Genomic DNA, 19,014 nt, shown 5'->3' with positions numbered 1-19,014 from the left:
CTAAGTTGTTAAGGACATTTTTTATGTGAAATTTTTTCTCTCATTTAAAACAGTTGGAAAAATTATACATTTTTATTTTACACTAGCTTTTTTTTTTTGTATCTTGTTCTCACTTTCAAATGTGTCTTATGTTAGGTAACCTCCATTGAATATCAAAACCAGTTTGGCTGAACCAACTATGAGATTATTGGACTTCTCGGAACGTGAAAATCATTATACATATATTACAGACTTGCCTTCTTTATAGTATGAATTCCATCACATGAAACATGGCCAAGTTCATGAACTCTATTACTCCAAATTGCCCATGTTTGTGCATAGGGCAAAGTGTAACATATATAAACACAGACTTGTTAAGATGCATTAGGTTTTCCACAGGCCATCACTTAAACAAGGCCCCAAAAATAACGACTAATAGCTTTATCATCCAAACCCTAACTTCTACTTTTTTTTTATATATTTACAGAGAGAAATCACCCTCAAGAATATAGACCTAGCCGTGTGCTCGGTTGTTGTCCTGACAGCGTAAAACTCTGTGGACTTACTCCTTACTCCTAAGGAGTTGCCACGCTTCGGCTTGCGCAAGAGGTGACCCCCATGAAATTTGAGCCTAGACCACTTGCCTAGTGGCCTAGGTCACATCCCATTACCACAAGCCCCTTTGGGGGCCCTAACTTCTAGTTAAAAATCAAAATCATAGAAAAGTTGGATCTCTTGATGGTCATCCAAGGAGGCCTAAACAACCCCACAATCATACTCCACTTCAAATAGGTAACCACCCAATTACCAAATACCAACTAGTCTTAGAGCCAAAGGGGTCAAGTCCTAGGGAAGAAAATATGCACCTTAGGGGCAAAGTAGGAATGGGGGTGAGGGCTCATAGTGGGGTGCCCTATCACTCCATAAAGGGAAAGCGATATTTGCGTGGTACTTTATGGGAAGGTCCCTTAATGTCCACACCAAAGGATCAAAAAATCAAATGAAAAATGAACATTTTAAGACACCCCCTCCCCCACCTCTCAACCCCCCAATCTAAAAACAACCAATTCATTCACTTTCATTGAAACCCTAGATCAACACCAAATTTGATTAAATCCCCCCACCCCAAACCCCCAAACCCTAACACACAACAAAACCCACCCCCCACCCAACAAAACCCTCTCCTCCCTCCTTCCTTCCAAAGGGTCATCACCCTTCCCCCTAAAAAGAAGAGAAGGGACTCTATTCAAAACTCTCTTAACGGCGCCGAACTAAACGCCGTTACGGAGAACCCGGAATAAAGGCAATCTCCGTTAGGTAGAAATGCGAAACGGGGGGCGAGAGGGCGAGGGCTTGAGCGTTTTGTTACCGTCGGGCAACGGCGGTGAGGAGAATAAGCCACCGAGGCTCCCCCGGTGGACGCGGCAGGAGATCCTGGTCCTGATCCAGGGGAAGAGGGACGCCGAGAGCCGGGGGAGGAGGGGAGGGGCCGGAGAGCGCCACCGGAACGGCGTCGAGCAGCCGAAATGGGCGGTGATCTCGTCGTACTGCCGGCGGCACGGCGTCGACCGCGGGCCGGTGCAGTGCCGGAAGCGGTGGAGCAACCTCGCCGGAGACTTCAGGAAGATAAGAGAGTGGGAGAGGGAGGGCGGCGGGGAGAGCTTCTGGGTGATGCGGAGCAACGCCAAGAGGGAGCGGAGGCTGCCGGGGTTCTTCGACCGGGAGATCTACGACATGCTCGACGGCGGCGACGCGGCGGCGGCCAGGACGGCCGCCGTGCTGGCAGCGGAGCCGATATTCGACAGCGGCAGGCCCGCCGACGACGAGGGATTGTTCTCCGATTTCGAGCCGTCCGGGCATGAGGAGGCGGAGGACGGGAGCCCTCCGCTGAGTCCACCGGCGGAGGTGAAGGTCGAGAGCCTGGTGTCGCCGACGCCGGCCGTGCTGATCAGTGACGGTGAGCTTCGACCTTCTTCTTCTTCTGCACATTGGATTTCGTTCATCAGTTGGGAATTCTGAGAATTTTCTAGGGGTTTTATTAGGGACGAATTTGATGTGTTCTTTTCTTTGCTTTCTTTTTGTGTTCATGTTTTGGTGCAGGGAATCATCTTCAGCCGTGTTTTATAAGGTGTTTTGATCCGGGTAAGCTTTAATCTTTTGATCTGAATATGGTCTAGGGTTTCTGAATTTAGGGATTTCCTTGTTTTGATGATGAATCGGGATTCGATATCTCGTCTAAGTTCTAAACTTGTCTTTCCCCGAATTGCTTTACGTCATAATTGAGTGCAATATTTGTTGTTGGTGATCGTGTGCTTTTGATTTTCTGCGTGGAGAATTAGTAGATTTGTTTTCCCCTTGTATCGTGGTGGTACGCTGCTGTGTGTTAGCTTTCTTTTGAAAGAGTTGTTAAGTAATGGACAGAATTAACTTTGGTCTATATTATTTACTTTTTCAAGCTAATGTAACTCGATCAAATCATATAATGTGGACTATGGGAACAGATTTTAAGTATCAATATGCACACACTTGGTTTAGTCAGATGGATAAGCTCATTCATTATGTGAACAAGGTATTTATTTTTCTCAGGATGTACTTTGTCCATGTAAGGACTGGATATTTAGAAATTGGGAAAAAAACATGCAGCAAAAACTGATTCTCTAACGAGTAACGGCTTTCACTGTTTAGTTGGAGATAAGCACTTTTGCTAACATCAAGTGGATGGATCAGCTACTAATTAATTCACTCGTTCTTGTCATGTGGGGACAGACTCCTCCAGAGACATGTAGATTTATTTTTGTTGTTTCTAATACCGTGTTTGGATGGTCAACATCTTGTCAACTTAACCTCTTTTATATATAGCTTAACCCTGTTCTGTTTGGAAAATGAAATCTTGACCCAATTGTTAGTTCTAAAACAAGTACTAGAATTGCAAACTACAGGATGTTAAAATGTTGTACTTTTGTATGGATATATATTATATTCAGGGGTATTTTAGTCTTTTGTATCAGAGGTATTTTTATCTTTTACTGTTGTAATAGGGACAGTCCAGTAGGGGCTGTATAGGTATTTTAGTTTTCTTTTTTGTATTTTTCTTTTTTTATTTTTGTTATGTCTTTTGACTGTTGGGGACAGCCTAACTAGTGGTTGGGCTGCTCACAACGGTCATAACAGTTGGGGACTAGTCCAATGACTAGTTGGACTGCCCCCTTTTCACAGGGGTTGTTCCCCTTGTATTCTATATGTTTTTCCAAACACTCTTGAAGGTTTATACAGATTATATTTTTTATATTGAGTTTCTAGTGTGATTTGTGTTTGGTGATTGTCTCCATTGTGAGATTGTAATTGACCCATTAGTGGTCTTTGTGTATTTGTGCTCTCTTGTAGCCCTTAGTGGCATTCTCTTGTGTTTGTTATTTCATTTCATAGGAATCATTTCCTTATCAGCTATGATTGCCTATAATTTGTTGAACAAGATCACTAAAAGGGCCACTTTACAAGTTGTATATTTGCAGTCAGCAGAGCTGTCCCAACTTTTCTCAAAAGTCTATTGCTTTGCATATAAAGTTTTGTACATAACATGTTATCCTGAAAACCAAAAAAAAAAAAGAAATTTTAGATGCACTACAGTCTTGTAATATTTGTTGTTTATTGTTCTCTTATCATTTAACTGTAATCAGTGGCATAAGATAGTAGATTTGTATTTTAATCAATGTTGAAAAATGGGTACAATAACTCATATCATAATTGCAAGAAAATAGTATTGTATTGTAATGTATCATTAAAATCATCATTTATAGAAGCTAAAAAATTGAAAAAAAATTACATAATGATGAATATGAATGAAGCTAAATAAGGCAACAAATATACAAACAGACTAGAGTCAACAAACACAATTATAAATAACTAAAACACAGCCTTAAGTATTAACATCCAAGTAAATCTAAAATCAGTCAAAAAGAGCGTAGTTCATAATACATAAAAGATTAAAAGTGTAAAGCATTTCATCTGATATCTTAATATTCTAGTTTTCTAAAGTTTAAAAGTAGGAAAATGAAACCACTTATGAGATAGTGGCAGTGATGATGGGTCACTTGATTCATTTTCACAAACATTTCATCTTTAGAATTCGACATGACCTCTGGCGGTCACTAACGACATTGTGTGCTTCTTCTATGCATTTCTTCTAGTCCGGCAACAATTTTAGCACATGCATTAGCAAAAATATCGAGAGATCTATATTGTTGTAAGGAGTTGCCTAGGCCTGCAACAAGGAATTTGAAATTCTACAGCCACCATGAATTACCAACTGACAAAAACAATGGTGCAATAATCTCTTTCCCTTTCAACTGATTGGCAATATCTCCACATTGAATCATTTCTGTCTCTACCTCTCTCCATCGATAAATCCAAACAAAAAACTACAAAATAATGAATAATTTACACAAGCATGAAATTTTGAGGTAATAATTTAAATAAGAATGCCTTTTACATCTGCTAGCAGGTATCCTGTCATCACAGGAAGATATGGTTGCATGTCCAGACCAAAAAATGATGTTTTGGTAGACACTCCACAGAAATGGTCTTCGATGTCAGATCATTCGAGGCAATGGCTCATAACTACTACAAATCTTGTATATCTAAATGAAAGAGTACTCTCCACTCTTGATTTAGGTTTCTCATCGCCATGCTGGATCATTTGAGACCATCTAACTCCAAAATCTTACATAACTAAGGAATGAGAGAGACCTTTTACCTCAAAACCTCTAAAAATGGATGAAAGTGATGAGATTGTTACCTTCCTTCACCTCAACAATCAGAAATCAGCCCCCTTCTCATAAAAAATCAGTCTTTAGAATGAAGAGCAAAAAAACTCCACAACCCTCATTGTTGAAAATGTTAAAATCTCACACCCAAAGCTCCCAAAATGAGTTAAGGTGTGATTGGAGGTCCAAACCGTCCCTTAAAACTAAAAGCAAAACTTCCTATCTTTCTGGTATTTGTTCTTTGTGTTTCATAGCTATTATTTGTCGGATGAAAGTATGGTTTGTAGAGATTTGTGCGGCATGGATACATCTGAGTTTCACATCTGATGAAAGAAGAGAGTTGAAACATTTTTTTTGTATAGGGCAAGTAGCGAGATAAGTGGTGTGATGGTTATTGAAAATGGGAGCCATGATCGAGCTAAGAGGTTGTTTTGAATCAAAACATGACACCCATTTGATAGAACTTCAAGTCCTCACCTATACATGATGGCTTCTGTTTGTACTTGTCATCTAATGTTTGTATAGGTATGATGTTATAGGCACCATTGTATAAGTTCTAAGCTGCTTGTTGCCTAAATTATCGATTCTGAAACCAATCACAGAGAACAAGGCAGGTGAGAACTTCAGATCCATAGATTGGTAATGTAGGCCTCACTTGCATTGATCTAAAGAGCTGACTTATTATGAACTTGATGCTCAGATCTGCACGAGATGATAAGAATTTCACCTATATAATTTATCATTTTTATAAATAGGTTGAATCAGATCACTCTGTTATATGCCATTAGAGACCTCAAAGGAGTCCATTTGTTAATCAATGAGAGTGGAGTATAACATGTAGATGTCTTCTGAAAACATATTAAAACAGTTATCTAGTAGATGCAAAAGCCAGAGATGTTCTATTGGATGATATTCGCTTATTCGTATATAAAAATGAATCCTCTGTGTTGTGCATACCATCTACACCTTGCGTAACCACTAGAACATTAATTGTTTGGTGATCTTCAGTGTAAGTACTTTAACAAAGAAATTTTGCTTAATTAGTTCCTTTCTGACCTATGTGCTAGAACTTTATAGATAATTTGGTAGATCTGCTTGACTGCTTGTCACCAAGAAATGGTCATTCTGGAATCTGGTGATTCTCAAAGTGTCTTCTTTTGGGATGAGAACTGTTGGCTACACATTGAGAGTTTGAGCAAATAATTCATTTGTTTAGATCTCTTTAGATCTCTTGGAGGACTGGTGTCACTTGTCAGTGCTTCGTGGCATTGCAAAAGTGAATAGGGAATATAGACTGTGTAATGGTCGGAGGCCAAGAAAACCAACCATCTTTACATTCACATCCATTCTAGAGGCATTCTGGATTAAAAAATGATACATACTCTATATGAGTGGGAAGTAGGTGCCTACCAAAGTTAAGAGTCTACTGCAAGCGTAGATGGGTTTTGGGGGTGTTTTTTCGCAAATCTGACCCCGTAGATGCATTCAGCATGGTCAATTTGCTAGAAAATGACACTTGGATCATGTTTTTTTTATTAAAAAATGTGATTTTTTCAGCTTGAATATTTATGAAAATTGTATGCTGTCGATTTTCAAACCTTTTAAAAAGCTTACCCATGTGTCGAAATCACACGATCCAAGGGTCCATTCCTATAAAATCAAGCATATAGAATACATCTGTATGGTCAGACATAAAAAAAGAAAAATTTCCAGTAGGCTGCCGGTAGGCACGAATCAGAGTAGGCAGCTACCCCCCTACTCTCTCTCTCTCTCTCTCTCTCTCTCTCTCTCTCTCTCTCTCTATATATATATATATATATATATATATATATATATATATATATATATATATATATATATATATATATATATATAATGTGTGTCATGACTGCTTACAACCAATGCTTTGATTGTTGCCCTTAAGCGAGGAAATGAGGAAAATATGTACCTCACCTTTTAGATGTATAGTTGCATCTTTCATCTATTTCTTGTATAACTGAGGACATTGTTGTATGTCTCACTTGTTTTGTCAGTAGGTATTTTGAACTCAGTAAAGTTATGGCAAAGCACAAGTGATACTAGAAACTTTTATGGAAACCATTTCTAGTGGTTGAATTGGTGAGTTGGCTGCAGGAGGCTATAATGTCAGGCCAAGCAACATATCTGTAGCTCAGATCTGTGATATCCAGTGTTCTGTACAGTATTTGTTTGCTCCATTGATTGTCCTTAGATCTTAAAACATGAAATTTAGCAGTTCGTTACAAATTTCATGTTGAAACTCTTCGACGAAACCGACTCTTTCTGCACTATATTTGTTGTTTCTCACATTAACTGCAAGTCAATGTGAAGCATCCACTGCCATGTACGTGGCTGCTTCATGGTCTGCCTTTCAGTTTGGTTCTGGGCGCACATTATGATTAGATCCGGAGTATGGGGTCTTTTAGTTATGGATTATTTTTTACTTAAATAACAAGAATAAGAATGAGAACCATTTACTGGAACTGATAATAATGATAAGAAGATGAAGAAAAGAGTCTTGACACAAATTTATCATTTGAAATCCTATGAAGTGTCATGGGGATTTTTTTCATAAAGGCTACCATACTGCAGTTCCTGAGTCAGTTTGCAGTTCTATGCTTTCTACCTAGTCAAGAATTACTATTCGTCACACAGATAAAACTTAAAGTAGTTTGTACCTCGATTTCATGATCTGGTTGAGGGCAGTTTAGTTCTTATATTTCACAAAAGGTGAACGCCTCTATCTTTCCTGAAGAGTTATTATTGTGCAGATGCTGCAATGGAGCAACAACCAACCATGAACCCTGAGAAAGGGCCTACAGCTCAGGCTGGACAAAAGCGGAAAAAGCCACTGTCTGATGAGGAGGGTGAGATAAATACGCAGGATAGGTTCATTGGAATTCTGGAGAGGAATAGCAGAATGTTGACTGCACAACTTGAGGCACAGAACATAAACTGCCAATTGGACAGAAATCAAAGGAAAGACCATGCTGATAGCTTGGTTGGGGTCCTGAACAAGCTTGCCGATGCACTCGCAAAAATTGCAGATAACTTGTAATGGAAACCGGAGCTGGCGACCTGTGACGGCCCATCGTTTGTGCAGAAAATCAGAATTTTAGACACCCACTGTACATTGCTATAAACCTTAAGCCCAGAAATCAAACTCCAGTTGATCATAGAATATGGAAGGTTGATGCCAAGAATCGTGCTTGCTGATTGAATAAGATACAAGCGAGGCATGTCTTCAGCTGGATCCTCAGTAGGCTGGGCATTTATCTGTACAAAAATCATAAGCTACTCGGAAATGAAAAGCGGATTCGATATAGACGCTCTTAAAAGTGGTACCTCTAAGCTACCAAGCTTTGATTCTATTTTTGTCATAAAAGGCATGATGTTGATGTTCAAAGTTTGATTGAATACTAAGAAGATTTAAAGAGAATCTTTGTGCTATTTATACATCCAGGGTCTTTCTGTGCAAAGCCCTATTTCTGTGTAGTTACGAACCATGATCATTCTAGCTGACACCTGATCAACAAGTGTGGCTGTTGGCTGGGTCCAAAATTGATGAAAGAGATTGTCCTCGAATGTATGTGATATTGTCTTGGCTAGACTTTCTTTAGAGGGTTTTTAAAAAGTGGCGTTTTTTGAAAAAAAATGAAAGTTTTAAAAATATAAATAATGTAAAAAATTAAATAGAAAATAAATAATGGACTTTAATAATGTTTTTTATGAAAATATAAAGAATCAGTTAGAAAAGCTTTTAAGACATGTATAATAAGGTTTATTAACATACTGTGATATTTTTGTTATTGCATTTTGACATTATCGCAATGTTTTTGTGTTTTTATCAGCTGTTGTAGAAAACCATTAACATGCCGATCTTTTCAAATCATCGGCGATAGTGGAAACTGGTTTGAATAGTGCAGAAATGAAGTTGGTGCTGTTTGGTTTGACATAAATTTGAGTTTCAAAACGATGTGCTCAAAGTGCTTGATGGGGTTGCAACTTTGAACTATGGGGACGCCGATCTATATTAACGGTCAGTTGATTTGAATGTGCCAGATTTGAATTCAATGGATGACGGCGTAGTTGTTGTTGGGATGAAGGCGTAGTTGTTGTTGTTGTTTGTTGTTTGATTTGAATGTGCCAGATTTGAATTCAATGGATGACTTCAGTTTATTGGTTTTAAAAGGTCAATGGATTAAGGTAAACTCGGATCTGAATTTGGACCTGTAACCCAGATCCACACTATTGAACCATTTTATTCAATGTGAAGGCAATAAAAGTTTCATAGGTGCATGAAATTGCAGATGGAGTTGTAAATAAACCAGTCGGATGCATTCAGGCTCGCATCCAGGTCTCTTATTCAGGAGTTATCAGGTCAGAGCGACCTCTGAAGGCTCTGATGCCATCCATCGAGGTGATGAACTGCATCCAAAATACCTCGGCTGAACTATGTTTTCAGTCGTTCATTTTGCAAACTCCAGATGCCCTTCATCTAGGGCATCAAAGGTCCAACCATGGTGTTTTGGATGCCGTTATTGCATGGATGAACGGCATCAGGGTGACCTCCGAAGGGTTACCGTCAAAGGTTGCATTGACCTGATCCGCACTCCTTGTTCAGGACTAGATCAGATAAAAACTAGAACAGTTCAAATTGATTTGTGCCTAATAATAATGGATCTAGCTAAAGGTGAGTTCTGCAAGTACAGGGCCCAGTACCGTTTGGATCTCTCTCTCTCTCTCTCTCTCTCTCTCTCTCTCTCTCTCTCTCTCTCTCACACACACACACACACACACACACACACACATTAGGATGTCCGTGAGATTCAGATCAGAATTAGTACCAAATCCAAGCATGTGGTTGGATTCAGATAATTCAGTGGAACTGGACTAAATTCTTTGGGAATTTTTCTCCCACAAAGGAGATCTAATGAAATATGATTCCAATTCCACTGAATTCCCTGCACCAAACACACATACGTCTAGCCTACCAAGTTCTAACTCTGGGTCCCATTGCACCCTTCACCAGCCACTGAACTCAGTCACCTTTCACCAACTTGGGAAAAGAAGGTGACGGCGGCCAGTCGACAAAAGGAGACTGAAAGACTCACTTCAACTTGGGAACAGCAGACTCTCTTCTTTGCTGCTTGATGAGTAACTTCAAGTCTTCAACAAGATCAAGATGATTTCCCATCCTGGTCAGAGTTATCTAAGTAGCAGAACATCTCTCTGATTCTACATTCCATCGGCCAGTCCCTGATTGAAGGGAGCATCCATCCCCCCAACTTGGGTTTTGTCCCTTACAGGAAAACATGACTACAACTCATGCAGCTGGATGCATACCAACAACAAAAGTTGGCAATTGACCCCAACCCAACATGAAGTTCACCCATCCACTTAGTCAGATTTACAATATCTAACTGGCAACGTTCTCAAAAGTCAAAACACTCTTCAAATACTATAATTAAGTGCTAATTCTATTAGAGAACAAGCATTCAAAAAAGCTTAACAGGACATGAGTTAAAAACCCACCAAGTAAATGAAATACCTGGCATCATGAGCCTTCAGCTGGATCTAAGCTTGTAAGCTTGATTACAACAGGTAAATATGGTAAACACAGGAGTTTGTCAGAAGTTTTAGGTAACATGTAGGAAGCATGTGATCATGAGATAGAATCATCTGAAGAAGTTCTCGACCGATACTGACGTCGCACTTTATGAGTGCCAACATCCTTATCAACACTGGAAGTTTCAAGTTGGTCCTCCTCCATTGCACATGCTTCACCTTCTTTGGTCTCAACTGCTGCTATACCAACAAGGCGATGAGCCTGAGACTCAAGAACATCCTGATTGTCCACCGGCATAGCAGTGTTAGGCTTCTTCCTAGGAGTAAAAGTCACCGACTTGGGGAGCGTCACCGTGTTCCCTGCCTCCTCTGATAAATCAGTTGCTGGCTTCACTGTCTTATAAAATTCCTTAAACACCTGGAGATTAGATGTGTCATCATCTTCAGTTGACCAATCCAGAGTATAACAAACATACTTTGAAGGATTTCTTATATAATCAGGAACCCCATAAGAACCTTGAGGCACCAGGCAGTCTCCAACATCGTTCTCAGTTGTTCGGGTGACCATAGATGAATCATGAGGAACCATAGAGGAGCTATGAGGTCCTCCCGACTCATTCTTAGTATTGCATCCTGGATCAAATCTGACACGCTTTCCGGGCTTGGGGTTCGAGGCATTCTCTTTCCTTTTCAATATAGATTTCACATTCACCGCATCATCTGTTTGTTTCTCAAGAGCAGTCGTACCATGAGAAATATGAGAATTGAAACTGGACGTTGCATCTTGGTCATCTTCTCTTAGTCTGGCTCTTGCTGCAACATGATTAGCACGTGGATCTCTTTGTGCATTCATGCCTTCATCTAATGATTCAGGAAGTACATTATGATAAGTTACACGAGGTCCATACTCATTCACTTCATTCATGTAGACACGTTCACCTACATTTTCCCTGCCAACAGCCACTTTGTCATATTCATCCTCTTCAGCCTGCAGCAATAGTCACCAGTGAGAACTGAGAAGGCAATTTAGAGTTTTTTGAGGAAGAATGTGAATAGCCAATGAATAATTAAGAGGGTTCACTTGACATAAGAAGATCAAAGGATCCAAGCTTGAAATGATTTGCCAACAGTTGAGCTGAGATGGAGGCCAACAAAACCTAACCATAGCCATCAAAGTTCGTTCCTTGCATGCATCAAAATTGCTTGAGCAAAGTTTGGTAGAGGTTTAATTAATTTTAATATTGGAATATATATATATATATATAGAGAGAGAGATGGCAGAAGGCATTTGTATTCAGAAGATGTGTTTTGGGCCCTCATGGAACAAAAAACACTGATTTTTGAACTACTGACAGCAATTCACAACCCCAATAGAGTGTAGGAAATAGCTTCTAAGGCCATAGATGTGGTGATTCCAGTAGGTTGAATCTTCAACAGAACCTTTATTGTGCATACCAAGTAATGCCGGCATTTGTGGTACAAACACACGTGCAAATGAATGCTCACAAGTACATGCAAGGATGGGAATGGACACAGGCAGCAAAAGCCATGGGCATGGACTCAAAAAACAGAAAATTGTAGGACACATTGAAGCTTAAGGACTCGTGGGAGCACATGGGAAGGACTTAAGATTCACACCTATATATGAGAGAGAAGCATGAGAAGAGAGAAAACACGAGGAACTATAACCAAGATATGAACTTCCACAGAAACAATTAACATCAAGGAAGCTAGCACCCAAGCACCTGGGTCAGTAATGGAGCAATCATTAAAGTATATACACAAATAGATACACACGAAAGGTTGTTTATCAAGCACCAATGCACACGAAAAGTTGTTTATCAAGCACCACAGTGATCGATAAGATAATGATCTTATATTGTATGTCATAGAAAACACAAAGAATTAGAACACCCTCTAAATCAATGTTTTTTTTTTGTGAATCTTCTACATAAAATACAAAAAAACTCAATTAAAAAGAAAGCTTCATAGCTGATGTCCACTGTAGCTCGATCTGTCTAGGCAGTAAGCATGATTTCTTGTGCAACAAAACTAGCCTTTCATATACCTGTGCCCACATGAAAGGAAAAGAGCAGACAGAAACATATACTCCCCCGACACAATTTTGGATTACGATAACTAAACACTAAACAGTAAACACGCATGCATAAGCAAGCATGAAATTTTGCATATATTAGCCGGCAGAACTCAGCCTTAAGGAGAACCCAGTCACAGACAAGATGCATTTGTGTGCACGTAGGGTTTATGCCTATGCGTGTCATGGAAAGTTAGAGATAATCTGCCTACTTAACTTTCACAATGAGCACTCTCCTGAACCTCATTCTCGTTGGAAGCACCGTTGCGACAAGAAACTGTTCCTGAGCTTCAAAATGCCATTGTTGTGCACAAAAAACAACAAGAGAGACAAAATGTACACTTGCTGGAAGTATAGTTTCAAACAAGAATCGGCTCTCAAGCCACGGAACCCTGATATATTACTATACACCCATCTGACAGAAAAGCCATGTGGTTCAAATCCGAATAATATAGAAAATCCTCCCATGATCGATAGGTTACACACTCATATCCTGCAGGAAAGTGCTTCGAACAACAATCCACCCATTAAAAACAGAATCATACAGATGGTGAAAACTGATAACCCATCCAATTGGGGACATGGCTAAAAGAAAAAAAAATCCAAACCAGACTACAAAGACAAGCAACCCAATATCTACAACCAATATGACCAAAAATAGATTCTAATCCAAAACTCATTCTAAGTGCATAAATCATCTTACAACTTACCAGGAACTAAAAAATGCAATAAAAATCTGGAACAAATAACCAAAACCACGAACACCAACAAATCATCCAGGCCCAAAAAAAAAGAAACGCCAATTGAACAAAAACGACGAGAAGCTAGGATTTCCAAAAGGGAGAAGAAAACATCCAAACTCACACAACCAAACAAAACCGAAAACACCCAACAAACCATCTAAGCAACAAAATCCCCAATCCGACGAATTGGGTGAGTTAAGGTTCAAAAAATCGAGGTGGGGAAGAAGAAAAATCACACCTCCTGATCGAGAGTCGAGTCCAACCCAATTGCGGACAGAACCTGCCCGTCCTCATCCTCCCCACCACTCTCCTTATCGTCGCGACCATCATCGTCCGAACCGTCGATATCGTCTTCGAGCTCGTCTCCGAAACCCCGAAATTTCTTGCGGGGCTTCTTGCAGAACCCATCGAAGCAAGAGGAAGAAGGGGTCTCGTCCCTCTCCTCGCTGGGCTCGTCCCTGCTCCACTCCCTCCGCTCGACGGCGTCGTCGCTGAGCGTCCACGGCGAAGGGGAAGCGAGGGAGGGGATGGTCTGGAATAGCGAACCGAAGACCTTGTCCACCCTCGCCTTGAAATCGTCGGCCATGGCCGCTTGCTCGGAAGGAAAAAAAGGGGGAAGGGAGAAAGGAAATGACGGATTGCCAAACAGAGGAAAGGAAAAAGGGTTGGAAAAAATCGCGATGGCTTCTCACTCACTCCCTTTCTATTCTTTTTTGTTGGTTTTTGGATAGGGTTGCAGCAACGCGTATGGGTGAAAAACGGATCGGATATAGTCTGGATTGTTGTGGGTCCGAAACCGTCATTCGAGAAACGGATCAGAATTCGAATGCCATATTGAACTGGATCGGATGTAGTTTTATATGGTAATATTGAATCCTTTAATTAAAAGGTTGGAAACAGTTTATATGCCAACAAGGGCTTCGATCGTAACGATAAGATCTTGACCCATACTTTGGTTAGGGTTTGGTAACAAAGAAAGAGGTCCGATTAACTATCGGTATGGGATCATGATTTATAAAATTTCATATAGGACCTATGTCTAACCTGAGTTCTTTCGTAATTATTCGATGTAAAAAAATATATTAAAATAAACTATTAATACATAATGGGTCTAGTTCAGGTCATCCTTATTGGACCCGAGTATGTCTTTATTGGGGTAGATTTGATCGGACTTGGGCCTGAGCTTTGTATCAGCGCTTCTTAATTGAATTCAATCTGGATCCACACAATTCTAATGAAAGTCTGATCCGTTGACACTGTTCTTTCAACAGTAGACCCCAACCAGTTATACAACCATACCATTGAGATCCGAACTTGCAACGTCCCAACACAAGGTCACGTGCACTAACTGCTCCTGCTAGACAAGCTGAGCCCCCGTTGGTGGTCCGTTGACACTTTTAGTTTTAGATAAAGAACTTGTAAATGGGAGCTCCACTTGTTTGGTAGGAGCTGTTAGGGCACGGTTAGGACTTGGGATGTTGCAAGTTCAAAACCCAATGATACGTTGTACAACTGGTAGGTTTCTGCTTAACCCCCCAAGCTTGCCAATTGAATAAAAAAATAAAAAACCATGTAAATGTCATAAAGTTGAAGGGACATCATAAATTTGAAATGTAAGGGATGCAAATTGGTCGAATCCAGGATTGATATTTTGCAATTTTTGGTTGTTTCAGATCCGACGGGATGTAACTCCTCATATATTTTGTTCTGAATCTGAACCGTTTGCATTTTTAAGAAATATGGTGGATGCCAACAAGTTCACCACATTCTTGTCAGTATTAAAATTCTAGAGATATTTATCATGTTGATTTCCTGCATCAAAGTGTCATCATCAGAGACTAGTTTTTCTTTTTAAGGTAACTAGGTAAAGGCACTTCACTCACTTGAAAACTTATTGGCGTGCAAAGTCTAGGTCCCTTTGCCTACGAGGGAGTTCATCCAACTTTGGCTTTGTAGCGAGGTACATTTTTTTTTTTATAACCGGAAGAAACCGCACCCGGCAGGAAGACCTACCGCTGGCTCAATGTAAGAACCATAAATTTTCTATGTTTAATTGTGGTATATTTACGAAATTCATCAACCTTGAACGAATCGATGAACTTTTCGATGTTAAAAAGGGTTGGCGCTAAATCAAACACGTTTTGGATCTGGACCGTAGTAGGAGATCCAACTCCAAAGCACCCTTTCTTTTGGGTTGCTTATTGTTTTGGTTTGGGTCTTTGAAAGATCTAAATCCAAAAAACCTATTTTCAACCGTCATATATATGGTTAATAGTAGAGGACTAAGTTGGGCCCTACTGAACCCAACCCAACCCAATCCGTTTATTAAAAATAAAACTGGGACGGATCCAAGTTGGATCCAACCAGCCCCCCCACCCCCCACGTTATATCTATTTAAACCCCCTAGGGGGTCCTTTTGTTTAAAAAAAAAAATGGCTTCATCTCCCAACTCACTCCCTCTCTCTGCTAAACCCCTTCGCCCCGCCTCTCTCCCTACACACTCTCCCTCTCTGTTTACACTCTCTCCCTCCTGGTATTCTGCCCTCGCTGGGAGTCTCTCTCACCCCTATGCGTACTCCCGCCTCTCGCCAGGAACTCGTTGGGAGTCGCTCTATCCTTGTAAGTCTCTCTCTCTCTTTGATTCTCTCTACTTTCTCCCTCTCCACCCTAATGAGCTGCAGCACCCCTTGGGTGCCGCCCTCTCTCCTTTTTCCTGTGTTTCACCGACAAACCAAGAGCCACCAACTGTTGGTGTGTGTGGCCATGTGCTACACGTTATGCTTAGCCATGAGTAGGCCTGCTCATGGATAAACGAAGTCAGTTTTATAAAAGCATTTCAAAATTCACATTTTATCTTTATCAAAAGCCTTGACTCATCGTGATTCTCTCAACTGACTGTTGAGCTGAGAGAGGAAAACCAAAGGCTATAAATCTAAGGGACTCGGTCCCTAAAAACACACACAGAAAAATCTACCTCAGTAACTAGAAGCCTTCGAAGCAAACCTAAAAGATGCCACCCAATTCCTCCTCTTCTCCTTTTTCTTTCTTTTATCACTCGGGAAGTTTGATATGCCTCTGCTTCTTCTAGAGTTGCTTTTGTTGCCCTTGCTTCAATAGTGGTATCAGAACCGTGGTTCAAGGACGTTCTCCAAGCTATGTTGCCTCTAACCTGCGAGAAAGGAAAAACACTAACTATATAAAATGACAAGTCGAGTTTGTGCTTCTGAGCTAGCCAAAACTGATAAATTGAATGAGACTAATTTTTCGGTTTGGAAAAGATGGATACCCTTGGCCTTAACCCTCGAAGGTCTAGAATATGTCATGAACACATCTATGGACAAACCAAGTGTCGAAGCAACCCAAGATGATATCAATAAGTCAGGAAAATTTTAAAAGGATGACCTAATGGCCAATATGCTCACCTATATGAACAATGACTTAATTAGGGTCTTTGAAGACTATAAGACCGCCAAGGAATTGATGAAGGCAATCACCACGAAGTACAATACCATATCTGAAGTTCATATTCAACTACTACTTGAACAATACAATTGGTATAGGATGAAAGAAAGTGAAAGTGTAGTAGACCATGTGAATATGATGTTGGTCATGGCTAAAGACCTGACCATTGTTAGAAATATCATTCCAGACAGAATGAAGATGTCCACTATACTAAATAGTCTCCCACATTTATGAAAAATGGTGACAATTGTACTGAGGTTGAACTCAAAAAACCTAAACCTGACCGAGTTGCCCTTATAATTAGCCATAGAGCAAGAACATATGGCTAAAGAAAAGAAGACCGAGTTGATGGTGGCTCAAGATACACCATCCAATAGCCGAGTACCCTTTAAACATAACAACTTTAAGAAGAAGGGTAATGACAAGTTCTACAAAGGGCAAAATGCAGGTTTCAAACCTCAAGGCAACAAGAGCTCGCAAGTCAAGTGTTTCAAGTGTGACAAGATGGGACACATTTAGAAGAATTGCAAAACAAGGTTTCTCAACAATAAGAACAACGGGAACAATGAAAGATAAAATATCTCAAACAAGAAGAATGATGGAAAAGAAGTCGTTTGTGTTGTATCGGAATGCCACTTCACGAATGAAAAACTCTCTAGATGGTGAGTGAACTCTGGAGCTACGCGCCACTTTACCAAGTCTACTGATGGAGCCGTGAATCTCAAAGAGCTGGGTTTAGGAGTGCATAAGGTCTACATGGGCAATAACTCCTACAGTGATGTATTAGGAGTTGGGTCTTACAGACTCAATGTTGGAGGGACTAGTATCTTACTTAAAGATGTTCTCTATGTTCATTCAATGAGAAGGAACTGTGTGTCTGTACCAACTTTGACTAGAAAAGGCTTTGAGGTCCGTTTTGTCTCAGGAAATGTCACAATGAAAAAACATGGTAGGATACTGTTTGAAGAAAAGTTTGACAAAGAACATGACATGTTTAAGTTATGTGATAATAAAAACAATTTTTCCTTTTATATTGATTGTATCTTAATTATTGATCTAAATATATGGCATAAAAGACTTGGGCATATAAGCCTAAAGAAAATAAAAAAACTGGCACAACAAGAAATAATTCCTACCTTTAATGAATCTCACTTCGAAAAATGTGAGTCTTGTATATATGGAAAGATGGTAAGAAAACCCTTTCCACCTTACGAGCCACCGAATTATTAGAGATAATTCATACAGATATTTATAGACCATTTAGAGTCCAAACACATAGTGACATGTTATATTTTATAACATTTATCGATGATTTCTCAAGACATGGATGCTTGTATCTTATCAGACTCAAATCTGAAGCACTTGAAAAATTTAAGGAATACAAGAATGAAGTTAGAAGACAACTTAAGATATACATTAAAATTATAAAATCTGATAGAGGTGGTGAATACACCTCAAATGAATTTTGTGATTATTGCAAGGATCTTGGCATTAATAGGCAAAGAATCGTGTCAAGAACACCACAACAAAATGATGTTGCTGAGAGGTGTAATAGAACCCTCTTAAATATGGTTAGATCTATGTTGACAGATGCACAACTACCCAAAGTTTTTTTGGGTGAAGATGTAAATACAACTATGTATACATTAAATAGAGTGCCCTGCAAGGCTGTCTCAACAACTCTATATGAAAGATGAACTGGTATGAAACTAGATTTAAATCATCTTACGAGATGGGGATCTGTAGCTCATGTGAAGATCTTAGATCCAACTATGGATAAATTGGATAACAGATCTGCAAGGTGTATCCTTATTGGTTATCCAAAAGGATCAAAAGGCTACAAGTTGTACCACCAAAGATTGAAACTAATTGAGAGTAGAGATGTTGAGTTTCTAGAAAACTCAACAATGAATTCAATAATCCAATTGAGGATCCATTTGATTTGCTGGATGATCAAGATGAACAGTTAGGCAATGAACCAACTGATTCTGAACCATCTACTTCTCAAGGACTAAGTGGTCATAAAAGGTCTAGAACTCCTTCATCTTATTTGGATGACTACTATGTGTATTTATGTGAGGAACTTTGCTACTCTGTAGACCTTGATGAAATGACCAATAATCTCTCATATGCTGACGCAATTAATTTGAAAGAGATATCAGAATAGAAAAGGGTTATAGATGAAGAAACTGAATCCATCGAAAAGAACTAAGTCTGGAAATTAACTAAACTTTCTGAAGGAAATTGGTTGGTTGTAAATGGGTTCTTAAGAAAAAATATAAAGTTGATGGATCTATAGACAAGCTTAAAGCAAGACTGGTTGTAAAAGGTTTTTCCTAAAAGGAAGGGATTGATTATACAAAAACCTATTCACCAGTTGCTAAAT

At 39.6% G+C, this 19,014-nt stretch overlaps 2 protein-coding genes across 3 annotated transcripts; one reads left to right on the top strand and one right to left on the bottom strand.

The window, feature by feature from the left end:
* The first annotated feature begins 1,266 nt into the window (after positions 1–1,266).
* LOC149833511 (trihelix transcription factor ASR3-like) lies at positions 1,267–8,218 on the top strand. Of its 2 annotated transcripts, XM_090012867.1 has the most exons (3): positions 1,269–1,936; positions 2,080–2,121; positions 7,532–8,218. In XM_090012867.1, the coding sequence occupies exons 1-3, from the start codon at positions 1,303–1,305 to the stop codon at positions 7,816–7,818; spliced, it is 963 nt and encodes a 320-aa protein (XP_089868993.1). In that variant the 5' UTR covers positions 1,269–1,302; the 3' UTR covers positions 7,819–8,218. The 2 variants fall into 2 exon arrangements, with proteins under 2 accessions (XP_089868995.1, XP_089868993.1); XM_090012869.1 differs by lacking the exon at positions 2,080–2,121 and having other exon boundaries at positions 1,267–1,936.
* A 2,001-nt stretch (positions 8,219–10,219) lies between these two features.
* Positions 10,220–13,862, bottom strand: LOC149833510 (uncharacterized). The gene is made up of 2 exons (XM_090015172.1): positions 13,405–13,862; positions 10,220–11,316 (listed from the first exon to the last, which is right to left on the bottom strand). The coding sequence occupies exons 1-2, from the start codon at positions 13,750–13,752 to the stop codon at positions 10,426–10,428; spliced, it is 1,239 nt and encodes a 412-aa protein (XP_089871298.1). The 5' UTR covers positions 13,753–13,862; the 3' UTR covers positions 10,220–10,425.
* Positions 13,863–19,014: the final 5,152 nt, after the last annotated feature.

This window comes from Nuphar pumila, chromosome 7, assembly GCF_984573655.1.
Source record: "Nuphar pumila chromosome 7, dmNupPumi1.hap1.1, whole genome shotgun sequence".
NCBI lineage: Eukaryota > Viridiplantae > Streptophyta > Magnoliopsida > Nymphaeales > Nymphaeaceae > Nuphar > Nuphar pumila.
The sequence above is the reverse complement of the archived record's forward strand: the minus strand, read 5'-3'. Positions and strand labels throughout refer to the sequence as shown.